Source organism: Antennarius striatus, chromosome 19 (assembly GCF_040054535.1).
Source record: "Antennarius striatus isolate MH-2024 chromosome 19, ASM4005453v1, whole genome shotgun sequence".
Taxonomy (NCBI): Eukaryota; Metazoa; Chordata; class Actinopteri; order Lophiiformes; family Antennariidae; genus Antennarius; species Antennarius striatus.
This window is the reverse complement of record NC_090794.1, coordinates 15,447,132-15,471,988: the sequence shown is the minus strand read 5'-3', so window position 1 is coordinate 15,471,988 and position 24,857 is coordinate 15,447,132. Positions and strand designations below refer to the sequence as shown.

The window sequence follows — 24,857 nt, the reverse complement described above, 5'->3', positions numbered from 1 at the left end:
AAGTGCTGTGAGTTAAGGGGGAAAGCAAAATGAGACAGGGAGAGAAAACACGAAAAAGGTAGTGGATAGACAGGCAGTGCTGTTGGAGTGAAAACTGTTTAGGCTGTTTTATATTTTAGAACTGATGCCTTAATCCGAATGTTATAAAACACCAGATTAGTGGAGGTCCTGACAGTATAAAATAGGCCAATTGGGCCTAGGAATTGGGCATGGTTGTGGTCGGGGGGCTCCTGTGTGTTGGTTTGCTTCGGTGGGCCTCTGATAGGGCCTAGACAGGGTGTCTACATCCTAAACCCGGGCTGGGGACTATAGTTTCATAGGATAGGAGCTCAATATAATTTCAAATTAATATATCAGATATCTACATCATTCACCTGCAATCCTGTGGAGCTCCTTTTTGATGATTCTGACGGGTTTATCTCCAGAAAAACTGACAAACCAGAGTAAAAGTTGTTTCAAGAAGAAGAGCTCTGAGAATCTCGTCCTTTGTATAGAAAACTACCATTTGCAAAAAAGCAACAACCAAACATTAAACACAGCGTTACACATTATGCCTGGAGGATGTGAGAGCATGATCGTGATTTGTTATGAAGCAAATGTGAGGATGGATTAGGTCCTGGATGTCTGTGATGGATCGGGACGTGAACCAGTACCGATGACAAAGATAACTGTCTGGATATGACGGGACATCTAAATGCATACCTATAAACTCCGCGCTATACTGAATCTCACAAGAGTTGTATTTGCCCTTAGTTTTTGTTTTAGCGCGATGCACAAGACTGAGAATCTCGCGAGAGTGAGCAGATGATGGTTGCAGTAGCAACAAAGTACAAATCCATTAAAAAAATATGGTGGCAAAAGAGTTAACATGATAAAATTGACAGTGACTGTACAGATTTGCGTTCGAAAGTGTACATGTTCGAAAAGGTGTTTCCACTTGTACAAATTACACCAAAAGCGTACAACTTCACAGGTATCTAAACGCGATACAATAATATTTAATTCTCTGTGAGTTAATGCTGAAACTCCCATCAATTGGATCTTTGTCAAATGGACATGCCATTTTTCCTCTAAAATACCTCTAAAATGTCTGTTGATGTGATTAAGCACTTGATTGATTCGGGTAAATACCATCAGCTGGGCCATGCTGGCACTGTCTACCGACTCGTCACATTAGACTGTAAACCACCTGCAGGCAGCGAGTTCCCAGTCCAGCTGCTCTGTTAAATTCGCAGACGAACATGACACTCATCTAGCCATCGTACTATCTCCAAACTGGACATTGGAGAGTGAAGTGATGACATCAGGACCATGTTTCTCATCTTTGAATAATGTGTTAGCAATGTGCATCACAGATTCTTTAAAAACCTCACCATCCGAAAAATGCTCCTTGTTCTCTATCAAAAGATACTATTTTCACGGCTTTGTGAAGTTCTTTGTCTAAAGTTGCCATTTACCCACAGACTTTTTCTGTTCGCAATGCGCTGCCGGGTGGGTAGTTCACATCAAAGTTTTTGTGGCAGGTTTGGAAATGCCTCTCCACATTCTGCAGCTTTGGTACTCCAGCAGTCATCCCTCAAATAGGGCACAGACATTTCTCTTTAAATGACGTAAAAAGAACACTTCTTCCCAATCACTGTAAAAATAGTAAGTTCTTTTTCACTTTTTTGCCATGTTTTTCAGGGCAAAAGCATGAGCAGCCTAACTCCTCAACACCACTTGGTCTGCGTGTCAGGAAAACGGTATGGCAGCTGCATACAAATGTCCTTTGACTTAGAAGGAGACAAGTTTGATACCAAATTTTTTTATTCAAATTTTTCAAATTTTTTAAAAACATTTTTAAAAATGCAACCTTTATATATAGTATATTGAGTTACAATATGAGCAGTGCTATTTTTAGATCATGCCTTGTGGGTCCCATAAGGGATCCTCAGGGGCGCGTGTTACCATACGAAAGGACTCCTGTCATAGCATCGCCCACAAATTACTTCCTTAACATCAAACATGCAAAGCCTCACTGTCTCTTAAATCTCAGCAATCACACGTTATAGTCAAAATATAACACATCATGTCTGCAAACACCCAAGACATACTGAAAAATCTATGGGCAAAGTTGTTTAATACAGACTGCTTCCATCAGACTGTTATTATCTAGCTATGCTGTTCTCTATATTAGCAGGATGTAGATATGTGTATGGTATTTCAAGCTGTGAGTTTCTCATTTGAATTGCATCACCAAGGTGCGACAGCTCATTTTGAAATTTCTGAACCATATGTTGGAAGGCAGGCTCTTCAAATCGCTCTTCAGGGTATCTACCAAGGAAAACCTGCAAAAAAAATGGTTATATGAAACAGTAAGTCACATTTAGTTTTAATTTGTTGTACAATACCCCCCCCCAAAAAAAACAAACAACAACCAAAAAACTATTATTTTGTGTGTGTTCATATGACCAAACTCACCATATCACTGAAGTTCTCAGAAAGCAGCTTAGCCATAGCTGCAAAGCTGACTGCCTCTGTAGTGTTTGGTAGGGTTTCCAAAATTGACTCCATGCTTGACTGCCCCTTGGCAGTTGGAGGAGGTTTACGCAGAAGGAGAGGGGCATTGGGTATCCATGAATAGTAGTCAAACTGTACACAAAAAGAATGTGATTAACTCCAGTTTAATGTTTAATGATGTGTAAGTATATATATATACAGTGATACCTCTGTACTCGACCATAATCCGTTCTGAGGTGGTGGTTGAGCACCGATTTGTTCGACCACCGAAACCAATTTTCCCATAAGAAATAATGGAAAGTATTTTAATCCGTTCTTACCATTTAGAAAAATACCTTAAATATTATAAGAACGTGTATCTAAACAACAATGAATACGTAAATGTGCACAAGCAGTACATGATAAAGATAAAGTATTATAAAGCATTTTGTATAATTTACTTTACGTTTTGGAGAGTGGTTGATGGCACTAGCGTCATCATGTAAGGGGAATCCCCTCCATGATGACGCTAGGTAACGCGCCTCCAGGGGTTTTCTCCCTTCTCTCTCTCTTCCGTGGAGGTGAATCTGGCTGGGCAGTAGCCTTCCTCTTTTCTTTAAGAAGGAACCTGTCCATTGTCAGTTGCTTCTGCTTCAAGATAGTGGAAATGGTTGACTTTCATTTCGTACTGCGACACGAGGTCGGACACTCGTATACCACTTTCATATTTTGCTATGATTTCCGTACGTCTTTGCGTACGTAATTTGCGTACGTAATTTGCGTACGTGTTACTCCGCTGGCGGTCTGAGTCGAACTGACGCTTACCCGCTGGCCGAGGAGCGCAGCCGAGGAGCACGTTCGGGTCGACTCGGCTCGTCGAGTACCGAAAATCGGTTCGGGGTCCGATACATTTTCTACTCGAATTTTTTGGTCGAGCACCGATTTGGTCAAGTATAGAGGCGGTCGAGTACAGAGGTATCACTGTGTGTATATATATATATATATATATATATATATATATATATATATATATATATATATATATATATATATATATATATATATAAAGTGCTGTCAGGCGATTAAAAAAATAATCTGATTAATTACAGGATTTGTAATTAATTAACCTAATTAATCACATTTTAATGTCATACCTGCTAAAGGCCCCCAAATAAAGACTTTGAATTCTAGGACATTACAAAATTGTATTGCATGACTACTCAACACCAAGAAGAGAAGATTTGAAATCCACATTTTTATTAGTTAAGTGTGCTTCACAAATGAAATTCAAAAGAAATAAGGCCAAGCACAGCAGCAAACCAGTTAGGCCAGGTGCATTTCTCAAAAATGCAATACAAATACAGTTAAATAAAATAAAATTCAAAAATAATATAAGGCAGAGTCTCAAATAGGCAAATAAGCAGACCCTCAATCAAAATGAATACTAAAGCTGACTCAAGCTAGTTTTATTTATATAGCGCTTAATCATGGCAACAGACATTTCAGAGCGCTTTAACAGACAGAGAAACCCAACTGAACCCTCCAGAGCAAGCATAAGCAACAGTGGCGGGGAAAAAACTCCCTCGATGAGGAAGAAACTCCGGGCAGGACCCAGACTCTTTGGAAGGCCATCCTCCTTGACCGGTTGGGTGGGCTTGGAGGTGCAGGTCCACAGGGGAAGGTCCACAGCGGATGGGTGGATGAGGGGTGGAACAGTATGATGACATGAAGGAAGCGAGGCAGCAGGACCCCAACCGATGGTTAGGTGAGGGGTGAAATGAATAGTATACCATGCCTCTAAATAAGGCAACAGCAATAGCAAGATGCCAATTGGATGTGTCGGGTGTTTTTTTTTTTTTCGACCTCCGTCTCCGCCGAACCCCTGAGACCGACTCATTGAACCCCTAGGGTTTGATCGAACCCAGTTTAAGAACCACTGCAACAGGCATTTCCTTTAAAAGGGTAAGCTATCGTTAAAGGAACTGACAACGAACTCTGTGTCCTCGACATGTTTTGCATTTAAATGATACGTTAGGATGGAGCTGCTTCTGTGATATGAAAATTCTATTTTACAAAAGGTACAAATCACTGCGTTTTTGTTGATAGTCCTATCTTTTTATAAATACACTTTCCGCCCAAAGGTCCAAGTGGGCTTGCCTCACTCTCCTATGTCACGTCCATCTCTGTTGTCAGTCACCCTGCTTTTGACTAGTGGCACAGGTACGAAGTGACGTGTGACTGCAGCATACGGGTCCCTCAATGGGCCAAATTTAAAATGCTTGCGCATTGACTTGCCACTCCCCATTAATTGCATTACTTTTTATACTGCGTTAAATTGCAGCGTAATTAATTAATCTAAATAACGTGTTAAACTGACAACCCTAATATATATATATATATATATATATATATATATATATATATATATATATAAATCTCTTGTCCTCTTTAGTGCTTTGACCTGACTGCAATTCATCATGGACATGTAGAGGGCAAATGCTCATCTTTGTTGGGTTTGACATTTGGTTGGGAAAAGTACTCTTTTGATGGATGGATTTCACTCTCTACATGAGACTCGAAAGTACTGACTATCAATGAAGCTCTCTCAAGATTGTGTTTTTCTGTTGCCAAAGCCAACAGAGCCAACAGAACCCTATCATCAGCAGGGGTCCAGTTCTTAGATTTCCAAAATGAAAACTTTCTAAACCTCTGATGCAACAGTGAAACTGAAATCTTGTGAGCACAAGCAGAAATGTCACACACTAAATTTTCACAAAAAGCCGGATTGGGACCCAAATGCGGGAGATCGGTGGAGACGTTTTCATCCATGTTTAATCAAACAAAGCGTAAAGCAAGGAAACACAAGAAAGGAAGACCAAAAACAATCTCCGGCACACTGTGAGGTGGCAGCCCCACCAGCCGACTACCCTGCGGAGGGCTAACATTCCACCCAGGAGAAACCTTTTGTTACGAAACTGACCAGAAAAAGAAGCTGGACCGACCAACACGATAACGGACCCCAGCCTGCCCCCGACCAACGAATACAGATCAACCTTCGTTGTAGGACCCGTGTTGCCACAGGGAATGTCATCCTACCCTTCTGGAAACGTAAGGGTGACAGGCTAGTCTGCAGCAACCACAGAAGCATCACACTTCTCTCCATCCCCGGCAAGCTTTTCACCAGGATTTTGCTCACCTGTGCTGTCCCAGCCGTCAGAAGACGCCGCCGTCTCCAGCAGGCTGGCTTCATGCCTAACCACTCCACTACAGACCACATCTCTGCCGTTCGCCTGCTCATAGAGAAGACCCATGAATTTTGCAAAGATCACCGTCTATACATCAGGGTCATTGATTTGAAGGCTGCCTTTGACACCATCTGCCATGGCTCGCTCTGGAGCATTCTACAGACCCTTGGAGCACCACCTAAGACTGTTGCCCAGCTCAAGCTGCTCTACAGCAATGAAGAGAGCTGTGTACGTATCAATGGTAGAGACCTTGATTGGTTCCCCATCTACAGTGTTGTTCGCCAGGGCTACACGGCCACTCCTGACCTTTTTAACTGCATCATTGACCATCTGATGTCCAGGGTCTGTGAGCGAGTCCCTGGGGTGTCTCTCGGCAACAACCACGTGACTGACCTGGAGTATGCTAAAGACACCATCCTGCTCATCACATCCTACAGCCAGCTGAGAGACGCCCTGGACATATACAGGGAAGAGGCAGAGAAGCTTAGCCTTCGAGTGAACTGGACCAAAACCAAATACACGCATGTCGGTGATGGACCGGATCCACCTCCCCTGCAGCTGGGTGAGGACACTGTGGAGCCTGTCAAGAGCTTTATGTATCTGGGGTCCACAGTGATGGACAATGGGGACCTTAAACCTGAGATTCTCAGCAGAAGAGCTCTGGCAGCATCAGCTCTGCAGACTCTTTGGAAGCCACTCTGGCGGCACCAGACCATCTCACGCAAGATGAAACTCCGAATTTACAACTCTGCCGTCCTCTCCATCTTGCTGTACTGCTCGTCAATCCGATGGGGTCCAGGTGTGGAGACGAGCAACAGGTGTGGAGATGAGGCTCCGCCCACAAGCTCAGCCTCTCCTCCTGCCATACCCCAGCACAGCAGAGAACCAACCGAACCATGACAAGAATGAGCCAACCTCAATTTTTGAAACCAAAATCATTTATATACAATATAACATCTTGCTTGGAGTATCAAAAGATACCAAATATCTTCTATTCCCTTTTTTACGACTGACCGACTGCAGGAAAGCAATTAACATTCAAGATCTGCCTTGTTAAGCACATTTTAAGTGAGTCATCAGTTAACAATCTTTAAGGCTATTCATTGCCTTACCTGTCCATTATTGACTGCAGCATGTTGAACTGTCACTGTAAAGATCATCATTGTGATGAACTTGATCACTTCCTTGGTAGTATGGAAGCATGCTGGAAACCCTATTGGAAACACATGACGATCAGTTAATCTTTTATATTTCATATTTTCTGGCCATAATTTCATCTATTGTTGATGACTCTACAGTCAAATTTGTTAATAAATTAGGTTGAATACCTGCATCTTTGTTTCCTAAGAATCCATGTACAAATATCTCATTGATCCATTCCTGTAGCTCAGTGTCTTTACAGACGTCACTGTCTGAGGGGTAGAAGTACTCCGCTACTTCCTTCACAAAGCTGGGAATCAAAAAACAAATGTGTCAAGTTTAGAAAATACCATCTGTACATAATAAAAGACAGGAAACCAGCACTCAAGGGAAGAAGCAAAGTTCTGAATCAACAACACCACAACAAACCTAAAACACACTAGTACAGTTACATAAAACTGCATACAGAAAGTATTTTGAATAATCAAAACAACAGTTTTCTTTTTTTATGAAAAGCATTCAAACATTCAATAACAAAGCAACATACCAGTAAAATAATTTGAATCTGAAAGTAAATCTCAGAGTTTATTCACAGGTTCTAAAATAATATCAAATAAATGTTCTCTTTGGTTTGAAGACATTGTCCGGACACTGATCCTGTAGAAATTTCTATAAAACTTTATAGGCAATAATTTATTATTCTACTGACACCTAATAGACATAAAACAAATAAAAAAATGTGTTTGGTAAATTCTTTGTGGTCTGAACCAATCTCAACCGGTCGTGTTCTCCTGACAGACAATCAGTTACAAGCTGTCAAAGATTGAATGTGCTCTCACATGTCAGACTGCAAATTTGATTATTTTCTAATACTCCAACCCAAGGCCCCATAAGGGTCCCACCAGTTCATTGCAAACTGCTAATTCCCTTGTGTGAGCTGCTAATTCCCCTGCAGAGAGTCTGAGGTGTCTCTCCAGCTCCAATATATCAAGCTAACAAACGATTCACTTAGAGTAGCAACTCATTCCTGAAATGGAGAGTGCAATCCGCTTCTTTCTGGGTGAGAATGATGCAATTTGGCATAAAGGAGCTTATTCCTGTCCCAACCATTTCAAACCCAACTGCACAATGTCATGGTTGTGAAAGTAGCAGGACCACATTAGCGACAAAAAGCAGTGAAGTGAACCAGAGTCCACAAAACTGGGCACTCGGAGAGCCATTGCTGTGCCAAGAAATTCTTTCCGTACAAAATTATGAACAGAATAATTGAAAAGGCCTATTTTGAATCATCATTGGTTTATCACTGCCAATGTAGCCGCAAGAGGACACAAGCCAGTGTCTTATTGTGCCAGTCCCAAGCCCGGATAAATACAGAGGGTTGGGTCAGGAAGGGCATCCGACGTAAAGCTTTTGCCAAATCAAAGATGCGAATCAAACCTATGACTTCCATACCGGATCGGTCGATGCCCGGGTTAACAACGACCGCCATCGGCGCTGTTGACCTACAGGGCGCCGGTGGAAATTGGATTACTGTTGGTCGAAGAAGGAGAGGAGGAAAGTGCGTTCGCTCGAAGAAAGAGAAGAGGAACACCAAGAGTATAGGACTGAGAGTAGGGACGTTGAATGTTTGCGACTATGACAGGAAAAGGTAGAGAGTTGGTTAACATGATGCAGAGAAGGAAGGTAGACATACTATGTGTACAGGAGGCCAGGTGGAAAGGTAGCAAGGCTAGAAGTTTAGGAGCAGGGTTCAAGTTGTTCTATCATGGTGTAGATGGGAAGAGAAATGGAGTAGGAGTTATCTTGAAGGAGGAGTTTGTTAGGAATGCCCTGGAGGTAAAAAGAGTGTTGGATAGAGTGATGAGTCTGAAGCTAGAAATAGAAGGTGTGATGTTCAATGTTGTTAGTGGGTATGCTCCACAGGTAGGATGTGAGCTGGAGGAGAAGGAAAAATTCTGGTCGGACATTGATGAAGTGATGCAGAGCATGCCTAGAAGTGAGAGTTGTCATTGGAGCAGACTTCAATGGACATGTTGGTGCAGGAAACAGGTGATGAGGATGTGATGGGCAGGTTTGGTATCCAGGAGAGGAACGCAGAAGGACAGATGGTAGTTGACTTTGCAAAAAGGATGGAAATGGCTGTAGTGAATACTTTCTTCCAGAAGAGGCAGGTACATAGAGTGACCTATAAGAGTGGAGGTAGGAGCACACAGGTAGACTACATCTTGTGTAGACGGTGTAACCTGAAAGAGATCAGTGACTGCAAAGTAGTGGTAGGTGAGAGTGTAGCCAAACAGCATAGGATGGTGGTGTGTAGGATGACTCTGGTGGTGAGGAAGATCAAGAGGGCAAAGGCAGAGCAGAAGACGAAATGGTGGAAGCTGAAAAAGGAAGAGTGTTGCATGACTTTTAGGAAGGAGTTAAGACAGGCTCTGGGTGGTCAGGAGGTGCTTCCAGATGACTGGACAACTACAGCTAATGTGATCAGGGAGACAGGTAAGAGAGTACTTGGTGTGTCATCTGGAAGGAAAGTAGATAAGGAGACTTGGTGGTGGAATGAGGAGGTACAGGAGTGTATACAGAGAAAGAGGTTAGCCAAGAGGAAGTGCGACACTGAGAGGACTGAGGAGAGTAGACAGGAGTACAGGGAGATGCAGCATAAGGTGAAGGTAGAGGTAGCAAAGGCCAAACAAGAAGCTTATGATGACTTGTATGCTAGGTTGGACAGTAAGGAGGGAGAGACTGATCTATACAGGTTGGCAAGACAGAGATATAGAGATGGGAAGGACGTGCAGCAGTTTAGGGTGATTAAGGATAGGGATGGAAGTCTATTGACAGGTGCCAGTAGTGTGATGGGAAGATGGAAAGAGTACTTTGAAGAGTTGATGAACGTGGAAAATGAGAGAGAACAAAGACTAGAAGAGGTGACTGTTGTGGACCAGGATGTAGCAAAGATTAGTCAGGATGAAGTGAGGAGGACATTGAAGAGGATGAAGAGTGGAAAGGCAGTCGGTCCTGATGATATACCTGTAGAGGTATGGAAGTGTCTAGGAGAGGTGGCGGTAGAGTTTCTGACTGGGTTGTTCAACAGGATCTTAGATAGTGAGAAGATTCCTGAGGAATGGAGGAGAAGTGTGCTGGTGCCCATTTTTAAGAACAAGGGAGATGTGCAGAGTTGTGGCAACTACAGAGGAATAAAGCTGATGAGCCATACAATGAAGTTATGGGAGAGAGTAGTGGAAGCTAGACTAAGGGCAGAAGTAAACATTTGTGAGCAGCAGTATGGTTTCATGCCAAAAAAGAGTACTACAGATGCAGTATTTGCTTTGAGGATGTTGATAGAGAAGTACAGAGAAGGCCAGAGGGAGCTGCATTGTGTTTTTGTAGATCTGGAGAAAGCTTATGACAGGGTGCCCAGAGAGGAACTGTGGTATTGTATGAGGAAGTCTGGAGTGGCAGAGAAGTATGTTAGAGCAGTGCAGGACTTGTATGAGGACTGTAAGACAGTGGTGAGGTGTGCTGTAGGTGTGACAGAGGAGTTCAAGGTGGAGGTGGGACTGCATCAGGGATCAGCTCTGAGCCCCTTCTTGTTCGCTATGGTGATGGACAGGCTGACAGACAAGGTTAGACAGGAATCTCCATGGACTGTGATGTTTGCAGATGACATTGTGATCTGCAGTGAGAGCAGGGAACAGGTGGAGGTTTGTCCTGGAAAGGAGAGGAATGAAGGTTAGAGTACATGTGTGTGAATGAGAGGGACCCAAGTGGAATAGTGAGGTTAGAGGGAGAAGAGATCAAGGAGGTGGAGGATTTTAAGTACTTAGGCTCAACAGTCCAGAGCAATGGAGAGTGTGGAAAAGAGGTGAAGAAGCGTGTACAGGCAGGATGGAATGGGTGGAGGAAAGTGTCAGGTGTGATGTGTGATAGAAGAGTTTCAGCTAAAATGAAAGGTGTACAAAACTGTGGTGAGACCAGCGATGTTGTTTGGTCTAGAGACAGTGTCACTGAGGAAAAGACAGGAGACAGAGCTGGAGGTAGCAGAGATGAAGATACTGAGGTTCTCTCTGGGAGTGACCAGGAAGGATAGGATCAGGAATGAGTACATCAGAGGGACAGCACATGTTAGAGGTTTTGGAGATAAAGTCAGAGAAGCCAGACTGAGATGGTTTGGACATGTCCAGAGGAGAGACAGTGAATATATTGGTAGAAGGATGCTGAGTTTTGAACTGCCAGGCAGGAGGCCTAGAGGAAGGTTTATGGATGTAATGAGGGAAGACATGAAGGTAGTTGGTGTGAGAGAAGAGGATTCAAAGGACAGGGCTAGATGGAGGAAATTGATTCGCTGTGGCGACCCCTGAAGGGAAAAGCCGAAAGGAAAAGAAGAAGAAGTTTATGTAGTGTACATATTATGACCCTACGTCGGGAGGAAATGGTCTGACAGTCAATCACGCAGAGTGCTTGTTAAAATCGCACAGCAGATTTTAGAACTCCGTCGATTTTAAGAAAATTAAAGGTTTTTGAGTGTGCCTTATATTGTGGAAAATACGGGATATTATATACATTGTGCACTGTACAATGATTAACTTGAAACTTTTCCAATATTCATTAAAGATAACCTGTTGATGATGTTCCACAGTTTCAGGCCATCGTCTCTGTAGTAGAAGTTGGGGATTGACTCAAGTCCCCGTGAAGTGATGCTCTCTGGTAGACAGAGTGTGCTATAGGTCATTTCAGCAAAATACCTCCTCATGAGCTCCAGTATCCCATCATATCCAAGTGAACTCTAATAAGCAATAATGCATCACATATTTGAAGTGAAACAAGTTGGACTATAAATTAAATGGTCTTTATATTGATACTTATGGATTTTGAAAGGTTATACCTTACTCAGAGATCCATTAGGTCCAAACAGACTTTTGCGTCCTCCAATGTTTAAGGGCAGAGTGTACCGGAAGTTTGGAAACAATAGCTAAACAGATAGAGATATGGATACTTTAAGAAACAGGGAAGTAAGTACGCTTGTTTCAGCAGAAATGCCAGTGTAACAAGCATTTATAAGTATAAATTCCTTTTGGATTTATGAACTGCCTGTCGTCCAGGGAGTGAAATTTTTTTGTAGCTGTGTAGCTACAACCTATTCTAGTAGCTTGAAGAGGAATAGTAAATGGGAGATGGAACGGAGCTCCAGGTTTGGAATTTTCAGATGGAGCTTGATAACCAAAGTTCTAAATGAAAATGAAATATGGTCAGACTGTAAAGAAATCTTTACTATTTGTGTGATGAGAGGACTTATGACAGACAAGTATGATTTGATGAGGGCTATAAGGCCTCACTGACTTTATTTAAGTTCATGAAGGACTGTTGTTTGACATTTTAAAAAATCTTTTCAAGCATTTATTTGAAGTTTGCATATCCTGTGTTTACTTCCATACCCTTTCATAATATTCAAGGTATTTATGAATTATTACTTCTATTCTATCTTCTATTTCACAGTCTCATGTAGTCAGGGTGACAATATACATGCAAACTGCAAATCCTACATGCAAAGAAAATTCCCCTTTCCATTCCCACAAATCTCCTAACATCATTACTGCTGCAGCAAGACATGCATATGATAGTTACATCTGTACATACCATTTGCTCTCATAAATACACAATATCTACTAAGTCCTCCTGACATGTCAATCAATAAAACCTCAGATCATCAGGATATACGAGCTATAGAATGAAAGTGAACCAGCACTCCATGGTGTACAGTAATTTTACCTTGTAGAGAGGATGAATCTCAGGGAAGCAGCGGAGAGTGGCTACAGCCAATACCTCCCCCAGAAAGTGAGTGTTCATGAGGTGGTGGACTGCTTCATGATCCATGATATCTGCATTTTTAATAAACATCTTAGCCAACAGCCAGTCTGTGTCCAGGTCACTGGGCAAAAAGATGGGGTTCTCTGCAGAAGGTTGTTGATGCAACTGGAATATGGGAAAGACTTCTTTTTTAATATGTTTTAAATATAACAGTAGAGCAGGATTTCTCAAGCAACATATAAAATCAATATCAATCAATAAAATTCATTCGGTCGGTATGGTGGCGCAGGGGGTAGCGCTGTCACTGCAAAGCAAGGCGATTGTGGGTTCGAGTCCCTCTCTGCATGTTCCAACCGTGTCTGCGTGGGTTCTCGCCGGATTCTCCGGTTTCCTCCCACCTCCAAAATTGGCCGTTCAAAATTGCCCGTAGACTGTTATCAATGTGTGTTATGACAACCATGCACGTAGTTTTGAGCGTGCATGGTTGTCTGTGTGTGTGTTTGGCTCCGCGGCGCACTGGCATCGTGCCCGGAGTTTGCCCCACCTCACACCCTAAGCCAGCTGGGATAGGCTCCTGCTCCCCGTGACCCACTACAGCGGATAAAGCGGTTCAGAAGATTAATGAATGAATGAAAATTCATTCACTTTCCAACCCACTTCATCCACTTTCATGGTGTCAGGTGTCGCGGTGAATAAAGTTATAGAGTTTAAATAAAACTGCATTAATTTTTTTCTTTTGAGATTTTTCTGAAGGCTTTAAATTCAGATTAATTATGTATGATTTTTTCTATATCAGTTGACTTGATGTAGAACAGGATTTGTAAACCATTACCTTCTACTTTGCTAAAATTGGAGTTTCTATCATATGCATTGTACATAACAGTGAAATACCTGTATTGCTATTGGCATCAGTTTGCTCTCTGAGTTTAAGTAGAACAAGCATAGTCCAGGAGTCACATGCAGATGTTTTTCATTATAGAGTCTAGCTGATATTCCATCCATCTTCTTCTGGTCATAGATGAAGACATGACCTTTCTGTTTGGGGAAAAGATAAGTAAAAAACATATGATTTATCAGACTCTTTTGGGGAGCTGAAGTCCCCCCCAAACCCCCCCAAAACATGTATGTATGTATGTATGTATGTATGTATGTATGTATGTGTGTGTGTGTGTGTATATATATATATATATATATACACACACACACACACACACACACACACACACACACACACACACATATATATATATATATATATATATATATATATATATATATATACACTGTATATAGCCCCCTAAATGAAAAAGGACATTTTTACATTTCCAAATATTATGTGTCTACTCCAAACAGAACCGGAGACATGCTCTAATGTACATATGATGCTCGACAAAATAACCTCACCCACACTTATCCAATAGAAATTCAAAATACTGGATGGTACTTGGCTTGTACCTGGCATGAGTTAAATTTCTCAACTCTTAAGGTAGTAGTCATTGTGAACGTTGACAGTTCTGAGTGAAGAGCACAAAGGCTCTTTGGGCTGTTATGTTCATGTTAATGTGATGTGTTTTGGTTTGAAGTGTGGTTTGTGGGTTTCTGTTTGTTTAGCCAACATGTGTCAAACTCAAGGCCCGCCCGTCATTTTATGTGGCCTTCGGAAGCATAAAAGCTCAGAGTGTCTAAAAATAAATAGGTCAAGTATACTTTGACCAAAGCGACATTTCCCACAAAAGGGAGGCAAGCTAGCCCATTTTAACTCTGATAAAATATTTTGAACAAACTTAATATCCTAACTTGTGTTTGTTTTTCTTTATTCATTCGATAGTTTGATTTTTGATCTATGGAGTTCTGTCAGTTTAATAACCTGACAATTTAAAATTGTACTGTTTGTAGCTTGAATACGTAATAAATTTAGAGTTATTTAATATTAAGGAGTACATTTAAATAACTTTAAATTTTTTTTGCATTAAATTGAGTTACATTTATTTACATTTATAAGTTACATCTGGCCCTTTGAGGACAGTCGTGGTGCTGGTGTGGCCATTGGTGGAAATGAGTTTGAGACCCCTGGTTTAGCCAGATCGGTGTTTAATTTTGTTCGTAATGTAGCTACCATGACTGAGACTCCTAGTATGCTTAGCTTTACTGGACAGTTTTCACATGTACATTATATGTTTGTTCTCCATGCTACATGTTAAGCCTTTTTTTTAAATTGTTGAGCAATAAATTTAGCTGCAGGTCTACAAAATTAACATCTATGAGATCTCCCCACAAAGTTTAAAGCTGAAATGGAAAAAATATGGGAACATGTTAAAGTTGGCATCCAGTGTGTGTTAGTTAAAGCTAAGCAGTTTAGTTAACAACTATCCATCTTCCACCGCTTATCCACAGTCGGGTTGCGGCAGCAGTTTCAACGGGGAGCCCCAAACTTCCCTTTCCCCGGCCACATCCACCAGCTCTGACTGGGGCATCCCAAGGTGTTCCCAGGCCAGTTTTGAAATATAATCCCTCCACCTGGTCCTGGGTCTGCTGGGAGGCCTCCTCCCAGCTGGACGAGCCAGGAACACCTCCTTAGGAGGCGCCCCAGAGGCATCCGCACCAGATGCCCAAACCACTTTAGCTGACTCCTTTCCACGTGAAGGAGCAGCGGCTCTACTCTGAGAACCCCGCAAATAGCAGAAGAAGGCCAAAGAAGAAAGCCAAGAAGGCCAAATACTATGAGCTGCTATTTGGTGCATTTGGTGTACCAAATAACAGCCCTCCCACAACGGTGTAGAGAAGGCAACCCTCTCATCCACCGGGATAATCTCGATCACAGCGGCGCACAGTCAGGGGCTTGTGAGTATCCCCACACCCACCCTGCGCCACACACCTGATGCACCTCCAGAGTAAAACAAGGTCCATACCCTATCCAGGAGTTTGTATCCAGAACCGAGGCAATGCGTGGAGGTAAGCCCCACCAGATCCAACTGGTAACGCTCCACCTCCAACACAAGCTTTGGCTCCTTCCCCACCAGTGAGGTGACATTCCACGTCCCCAAAGCCAGCTTTTGCCGTCCTGGTCTGGTCCATCGTGGCCCCCTGTCCTTACTGTCACCATATGGCAGCCCACCCGACCCCATCGATCTGCCCTGCGGGTGGTGGGTCCACATGGGCGTAGTTAACAACTATATTAGGCTAGTTGCTAGTTAGGCTTACAGTAGATTGGTTCAGGCTGACAGATTGGTATTTATCTCAATTTAAAAGGATGTCACTAACACACTGTATGGTATTTGTTTATGATTTTTTCCCTAAGTGCAAGTACAGAAAAAAAAGTTTGGGGGAGGCAAGCTAGCAGACCAGTTAGGCAAATGAAGGAAAAACAGAGGAAGGCAGTCTTCGGGTCATGAGCCAGAACAGCAGGGTCTAAGGATGCTTGTTTGGATTTAGAGGAAAGACAGGTTTTAACCACAAGATGTTTGGTTCACAGAAACCAACAAACCAAAAATTACAAAACAGTACTCATTATGAGTAAAACAATAATAAATAATAAAACAGTAATATCAGACTTCATACCAAATATATGAAAAGAAATGTACTGGTATTATAAATCAAGTGCACCCAACTTAGTGATAAATCAACGTAGTGACGTAACAACTTTGTGTTGGCAAATCATAGATTAGGCTGGGCGGGCATTGGGAAGCCACTGATGAATGTTAGCAGGCTAACTGGAGAAAGAAAGCTAACTAATCATGAGATTGAGAAAGGAGTTAACGTTAAAGGAGAAGGCACCTGTCAAAGTAGCAAGTGGAAAAGAAATTTTAGAGAAGTGATAGTTCTGTTCGCTGACTACATGAACAGAACTGTATGTAGTTACATAATAAGCATTTTTGTCAGATGCCTGAGGAGCATTTTGAATACTACATCGATTGTCCCATTCCAAACGGAAACCATAGCTGGACAGACTGTCCTTGCTAGCCAGCTAGTTTCACTCAAAAATTGTTGCCGTTTTCTGTGTTGTTCCTGCTGTTTGGACTTTCTGCTCAAAAACATGAAAGTTGTTGGAACAGTTATGACACTCTAAAATTATGTTAACTGGGAAGTCCATGTATAGTGATGAGCAGATGAAGCCCCATAAAGCATTGAAGCTTTTCATCCCAATCGGTTAACTGCGGTTCGAAGCTTCATGAGGCTTCATTTGCTCTAGTACGACATCTACTGGATGCTAAAATATCAGTTGGCGTGAGTTTGAAGTGTGTGGCATTTTGCAGAAAGCCTGTGAATCAAAATAAGGAGGTTTGCAAACCATATAGTGATACCTCTGTACTCGACCATAATCCGTTCTGAGGTGGTGGTTGAGCACCGATTTGTTCGACCACCGAAACCAATTTTCCCATAAGAAATAATGGAAAGTATTTTAATCCGTTCTTACCATTTAGAAAAATACCTAAAATATTATAAGAACGTGTATCTAAACAACAATGAATACTTAAATGTGCACAAGCAGTACATGATACAGATAAAGCATTATAAACCATTTTGTATAATTTACTTTACGTTTTTGAGAGTGGTTGATGGCACTAGCGTCATCATGGAAGGGGAATCCCTTCCATGATGACGCCTCCAGGGGTTTTCTCCCTTCTCTCTCTCTTCCGTGGAGGTGAATCTGGCTGGGCAGTAGCCTTCCTCTATTCTTTAAGAAGGAACCTGTCCATTGTCAGTTGCTTCTGCTTCAAGATAGTGGAAATGGTTGACTTTGCCATTTCGTACTGCGACGCGAGGTCGGAAACTCGTACACTACTTTCCTATTTTGCTATAATTTCCGTACGTGTTTGCGTACGTAATTTGCGTACGTGTTACTCCACTGGCGGTCTGAGTCAAACTGACACTTACCCGCTGGCCGAGGAGCGCAGCCGAGGAGCGCGTTCGGGTCGACTCGGCTAGTCGAGTACCGAAAATCTGTTCGGGGTCCGATACATTTTCTACTCGAATTTTTTGGTCGAGCACCAATTTGGTGGAGTATAGAGGCGGTCGAGTACAGAGGTATCACTGTATATTAAAGTCATGGCAGTACACTGTGTGTGTCTGTATAAAAAAAAAAAAATCTGTTAATAATTCGCGGTGCACTGGCATCATGCCCGGAGTGTCCCCCGCCTCATGCCCTATACCGCCGAGATAGGCTCCGGCTCCCTGTGACCCGCTGCGGCGGATATAGCGGTGGTAATCTGAAGATGACTGACTGACTGTTAATAATTCTCGTAGGGAAATTACTTTTAACTCCATATGCTTGCACACGTATACAGTTCACACACACTGTATATGTGGTGGAAAGTTTTTAATACAATAAAATAATACAATAAAATAATATAATAATATAATAAAATAATATCATTTCCTGACCCAAAAATCTAGAGTGTGTGTGTCAAATCTTTCAGCACTTGGGAGAAATGGCCCCAGGAAGTCTCGAGGTCATGAAAGATTCTGCAAGAATCTAATCTGTTTTTAGAAGTGTTTGCGTAAATGTTAGTATCTGTTAATAATTTTGTCTGCACTAAATGTCTGTGTGACTGATTAGGTTATGTCATCAGCCATGTGAAACTGTCGACAGGTCTCTGCTAACTTCTTGAGGTCATGATGTACCAACTGAAACTGGGGGAAAGATTAGTGGAGAGCAGAGGGAATGAAGTTAAATAACTGATTCACACCTCCCATAGTTACGCCTTTAGAGTATAAAAAGAGATGTGATCCATGTTTTAGTTTCTACTTGAAGTTTTTCCTGTACCCAGAGTACTCTGCAACAACACACAGGAGGACTCTTACTGTCCCCATAGCTCTCATCATGCTTAGATAAGTATTTGTTGAACTTGTCTGTTTGTTGAACCAGTCTGTCTGTCAATGTCATCGATGATGTTATTGGACTCATACTCAACCTATTGATGATATTATTGTACTGCTAATCAACCTATACATGATTTGAATTGACAAGTAAATATCTTGTATTTTACACTGTCTCCTGTCCTTAAGAAAAACGAAACCCCCACCACATATAAGTATACAGTTCACACACACACACACACACACACACACACACACACACACACACACACACACACACACACACACACACACACACACACACACACACACACACACACACAGACTGGCAGTATGGAAAATTATCATTTGGACATCACAAAAATTAAAATACAGTAAACATGTACAATGAGCGGAGGGTTGTTGGGGTTGGGGTATGGACAATGATTGTGCATTTGTAATGTTCAGGTATAGCCAGTGATTTTGCCTGGGTATTATCATTAGTTCCATCCATCCATCCATTCATCCTCAACCGCTTATCCGGGGCGGGGTCGCAGGAGCAACAGTCTCAGCGGGGATGCCCATACTTCTCTCTCCCCAGACACCTCCTCCAGCTCCTCCAGGGGGAGCCCAAGGCATTCCCAGGCCAGCTGAGAGACATAGTCCCTCCAGGTCTTCCACAAGGGCTCCTCCCAGTAGGACATGCCCAGAACACCTCCCAAGGGAAGCATCCAGGAGGCATCCGGCACAACACAGGCAGGACAACACAGGCAGTGCAACAAGCAGTACAACAAAGACAGTGCAACAAGCAGTACAACACAGACAGTACATCAGACGTCGTGGGCATGCTGGTCACCCGATTCGGCAGGAAAGGCACAGCGGTCAACACAACAGTGCTGGTGTTCATTTCTGCTCGTCAAGTATAAGACGAAACACAAGGGATGGTTAACATCTCTATACACTCTAATCTCATAGGGGAAGTGACGTGTGTGAGGTCTCCTCCCGGTAGGACATGCCCGGAACACCTCCCAAGGGAGGCGTCCAGGAGGCATCCGGCACAACACAGGCAGGACAACACAGGCAGTACAACACAAGCAGTACAACACAGGCAGTAAAACACAAGCAGTACAACACAAGCAGTACAACACAGGCATGACAACACAGGCAGTACAACACAGGCAGTGCAACAAGCAGTACAACACAGACAGTGCATCAGACAGTACAGTACTCATAGGGGAAGTGACGTGTGCGCAGTCCCTCAGTTGACGGGGGAAGGAAGAGATAGGTAGTCAGGTGCTGGGGAGGAGGCAGAGCAGGGAGGGAGTTGAGCCTCCTGACTGCCTGGTGAAAGAAACTGTCCTTGAGCCTGCTGGTTCTGGCCCACGGACTCTGCAGTCTCCTACCTGATGGCAACAGGCTGAAAAGGCTGTGAGAGGGGTGGGTAGGATCACCTGCAATGCTGCTGGCTTTGTGGGTGAGGCGGGTGTTATAAATGTCTGTGAGGGAAGGGAGAGAGACACACCAGTAATCTTTTCAGCTGCTCTCATGATGCGCTGCAGGGTCTTGCGGCAGGAAACCGTACCACATGGTGATGCAGCTGGTCAGGATGCTCTCAATGGTGCCTCTGTAGCAAGTCAGCATGATGGGGGGTGTGGCTTTTGCTCTCCTCAGTTTGCGGAGGAAGCAGAGGCGTTGGGCTTTTTTGGCCAGCGATGCGGTGTTGCGGTCCTAGGACAGGTCCTCGGAGATTTGCACACACTTGGTGCTGCTGACCCTTTCCACTGCAGCACCGTTGATAGTTAGTGGAGCATGCTGGGTGCGTGCTCTTCTGAAGTCCACAACAATCTCCTTCGTCTTCTCCACATTCAGATGGAGATTGTTGTCCTTGCACCACATAGCCAGGAGGCCCACCTCATTTCTGTAGGCTGTCTCATCATTTTTGTTGATGAGACCCACCACAGTCGTGTCATCTGTTAACTTGACGAAGAGGTTGGAGCTGAAGGTTGGTGTGCAGTCATGGGTCAACAGAGTGAAGAGGAGAGGGCTCAGAACACATCTTTGGGGGCTCCCGTGTTCAGCGTGATGGTGCTGGAGGTGTTGTTACCAACTCAAACTGCCTGTGGTCTCCCTGTCAGGAAGTCCAGCAGTCAGTTGCATATGGAGGTGTTGAGTCCAAGCTGGTCGAGTTTATAGATGAGCTGCTGGGGGATGATTGTGTTGAATGCTGAGCTGAAGTCGATGAACAGCATTCTGGCGTATGAGACTTTGGTCTCCAGGTGGGTGAGGGTTGAGTGTAGTACAATGGAGAGGGTGTCATCAGTGACCGGTTGGACCAGTAAGCAAACTGAAAAAGGGTCCAGGGTTGAAGGGTGAGCAGACTTGATGTGCTGCATGAGTAGCCGCTCGAAGCACTTCATGTGGATGGGAGTGAGTGCAACTGGGCGGTAGTCGTTGAAGCTGGATGGGGGCGACTTCTTTGGGACTGGGATGATGGTGGTGGCTTTGAGACAGGTAGGGACAACACCCTGGCTCAGGGAGATGTTGAAGATGTCTGTGAAGACATCTGTGAGCTCATCAGCACAGTCTCTCAGGATACGACCAGGAATGTTGTCAGGACCTGGGGCTTTCCGTGCGTTGGTCCTTCTGAGGACTTGCCTCACGCTGTTCGGAAAAAGCGTCAACGGCTGGTCACAAGGAGGGGGAGCCTTCTGTGACGGTCTGCCTCAAAGCGCACAAAGAAGTCATTCAGCTGATTCAGCAGATTGGTGGAGCTGTCGCAGGACTGCGGAAGGGGCTTGTAGTCCGTAATGGACTGAATCCCCCGCCACAGGTTCCTGGTGTCTCTGCTGTCGCTGAAGTGGGTGGCGATCCTCCTGGAGTACTGTCTCTTGGCCACTCGGATGCCTCGTGACAGGTTGGCCCTAGCTGTCCTTAGGCCTACCTCGTCCCCAGCTCTGAAGGCCGCGTTCCGCGCCCTCAGGAGCCTGTGGACTTCACCTGTCAACCAAGGCTTCCGGTTGCCTCGGAGATTGTTCTGGTGACCATGACATCATCCATGCATTTCCTCATGTATGCAGTGACGGTCTCCGTGTCCTCTTTGAGGTCTGTGGTGTTGTTGTGTATGGCTGCGTCTTTGAATATGCTCCAGTCTGTGGTTGAAAAGCAGTCCTGGAGTGCCATCAGGCCACACCCGTATCTGCCTTTTCACAGGTTTAAGGACTCTAACGAGCGGTCTGTATCCCGGTGTTAGCATAACAGTGGTGTGGTCTGACGCCCCAAGGTGGGGGAGGGCACGGGCCTTGTAGGCATCTTTATGTGTTGTGTAGACATTGTCCAGGATGTTAGTTCCTTGATATTTTTTCTTGCCATAGGGGTTTTTGTACTGCTCTTTTGTCTGGCCCGTCACCCAGGACCTGTTTGCCAAGATTATCATTGGTTTTTCTTTAATAAGAACATTTTTGTCCACTGTAAAAACTAAATGACTCATAAAGAAAGAAACAAATGAACAAATATCCAACTGTCAAGCATGTTTATGAACATGTCTTTGACGTGGAGCTGGAATACGTCAGAAAATAGCCAATTTTAACTTCGTCCATTCTGTGTGTACATGTAGACAGGGGTCACACACACTAATGTCACAGCAGTTTTCGTCACAAGGACGCCCCCCGGATAGAAAAGGTTTCGGTTACAGCGTCCACACGTCAACGCATATCCGGCGTTTTCAAAAAACTTCCCCTTTGGCCAGTGTTTTTGTCCCGGATATCTGCGTTGTCGTGTGGACGAAAGGCGTGACCGCAACAAAAAGCCTCACTGCCCGATGCCTTACGCTATATTGTTCACGTGATTCCTTGTGACAGATGCGCCGTGATTGGTTGGGCGCCATGATTGGTTGGGTGCTTGATTGGTTGGGCGCTTGGGTGGAGTTAAAGCGTGACAGAGAAAGGTTTTAAAGTGAGCTTATTCAAATATATAGGTGGGTAGATAAGAATAGTATTAAATAGGACTGAGTTACACAATGGGTCCTTAGATTTATCAAGCACTTAATATTGTTGAGTCTACTTTTCATATTGTCTTCTCTGTGTCCACTTCCAAGCCAGTAATATAAATATGCTGATAGTTGTTTTCCACCCATTGATCTGTGGTATTTTCCTCATCCGTTTAATTATAACTACTGGTATGAATGCAGAGAGTGGTCCTCACTTTCTGTAACATCTACAGTGGTACACAAAGGATGAGTATGATGAAATGGAGAAATGAGTCGTATTTTATGTGCCAGAATGTTGTCAGAACATTTTTCTGTGATGTGCGTGTTTTTATTAGTCTGCCTCACACAGTGATGGCAACAAAGAAATTTCTCACGTACAAATAGCTGTCTATCCTCTGAGGGCTGACTCTGCAGCCACCTCTGGTGAAAAATTTGAAAGAAATGAAGAACGATCACATATTTGGAATAAATCAGGTAAAAGGGCCGTCACAGACCTTCTATACTTAAATACAGTATATGGTTAAATAATGCAATTCTACGAATTGCATTATTTAACCATATACTGCATTAAAAGAAAAGAGTACTAGTAATGGAAAGTCATTCCATACCTCAATTTCCCTCTGCAGACAGGTTCCCTCTTCCAGGAATGGCTTCATCATCTCCTCTGTGACTGGAAAGTTTGAGGGAAGCTCTGAGCAGCGCTTAATCAAAATGGGGTTGACACCGTTCAGGAACTGATATCCATAAAAATCATCTTCTTTCCAGTGTTCTGTGACATACTCTGGAAATAAGTTTGTGAACATGTTAGCAAATGTGTGTGTGTGTGTGTGTGTGTGTGTGTGTGTGTGTGTGTGTGTGTGTGTGTGTGTGCGCGTGCCTGCGTGTGTGTGTGTGTGAATAACTGGTTTTAGTCAACTGATAACGTCTGCCGATTGCCAATGGACAGCTACGGGTTACTAAACTAGGGCAGCCACTTGTTACGAGTTCTTATTCAATGTTGTAAAACTGTAAAACAAATACCTGACATTTCTGTCTTTTCACACCAGAAAATATTTTTCATGTCTTCCATGTTTTCCCACTGTTCAGTAGAACCAATCAGCCCCTTAAGCTTGAATTCAAGTGCCCTGAAACAAAACAATGTTAATAACAGGTGAAAAGAAAATAGGATTTTACAAATGCACTTTTTTTCATTTTAGAAACTGGTGTTGTATAAAATATATCTATGTAGACTTACATTATTCTCTTTGTATCAAGAATTTCAGTTTCTCTGACATCAGTGAAGCGAATCTCAGCTGGCAGCTCAGACACATCGTTGAAACTGACGATGTCACATATCCCTTCAGTCAGAGTTTTCCACCTATAAATGCGAAAAAACCAAGCAAGCAGACATTGTTACTGAAAATACGAGACACTACAGAGACACCTCTGAGATTCCGTTGTTACTGCAGATCTCAAATTGTACAGCATACCTAACTTACTGGTATAAGCTCTTTTTATGTGTCAGCTCCTTACGACGGTGTTCAATCAGCAAAGGAACAACCTCCTCAAAGTCTTTCATGGCTAGGTGGTTTCAAATTTTTTAAAAGGTTGTGAATTATTTTTAGTGATTTATCATTGTCATCAATAATAAAGATTATTGAGTTAAAGCAGACCTCTCCCTCCTCTCAGCTCCACCAGCTCTCCCCTGGAGATCCATCTGTAACAGGGGAAAAGAACCCTGTCCCCCTCTGGAGTCATCACCACTACTTTGCTGAAGTACCACTCATCCTCTGAGAGAAGAAAGAATGGATCTTTCTCCACCTTGACCAGGAGAAGTGTCCCCAGAGGCAAACTGGTTTCAATGGTGTAGGTCCCCATCTTGAAAAAAGGATTAATATCAATAAACTGTAAGTATTGAATGAGCAACATTTATCTATTTGTTTGTTTTTGTCTAAGGAGTGATAATTCAGTCACATTTGGAACCTGAAATGTTATACCCAGCTGTGAAAAATACAGTACATGACCCCCCACCACCACCACCTACAAAAATAAACATAAAATGCTCAACTTACTGCTCCAGTTGTGAAATCAAGACCAAAGTTATCCAACTCAGTTCTGTCGCTCTGTCCTTTACTTCCAAATAAGGTGACGTAGATGTGATCCCATGTTCCAGCTTGTTTGAGGTTACCTGTGGTCACCTCTAACTTGTATTCAGCCATGGTCACACAGTCAAACCTGTATAATAAAGTGAAATTAAATGAACTTTCAATGGATTATGAATGCACACTTTAGCACTGAACATTGAATGATGCTGCATGCATTAATTAATTTTTGCCAACCCCTTACCCTTGCTAGGTAATACTCTTCTGTTTGCTCTACTTCGCCTCTCCAGGTCAGTTGTAAACTCCTTGACAAAATCTTCCCTCCTA

General features: G+C 43.2%; 1 protein-coding gene across 1 annotated transcript; it reads right to left on the bottom strand.

Moving 5' to 3' along the window:
- Positions 1 to 1,801: 1,801 nt before the first annotated feature.
- On the bottom strand, positions 1,802 to 24,857 carry LOC137613174 (hydroperoxide isomerase ALOXE3-like). Its single transcript, XM_068342141.1, has 15 exons — positions 24,775 to 24,857; positions 24,501 to 24,663; positions 24,102 to 24,306; positions 23,928 to 24,009; positions 23,684 to 23,806; positions 23,470 to 23,573; positions 23,058 to 23,230; positions 13,560 to 13,703; positions 12,630 to 12,833; positions 11,746 to 11,832; positions 11,480 to 11,646; positions 7,052 to 7,173; positions 6,836 to 6,936; positions 2,461 to 2,631; positions 1,802 to 2,327 (listed from the first exon to the last, which is right to left on the bottom strand). Exons 2-15 carry the CDS (start codon positions 24,645 to 24,647, stop codon positions 2,148 to 2,150), a joined length of 2,010 nt encoding a protein of 669 aa, XP_068198242.1. The 5' UTR covers positions 24,648 to 24,663; positions 24,775 to 24,857; the 3' UTR covers positions 1,802 to 2,147.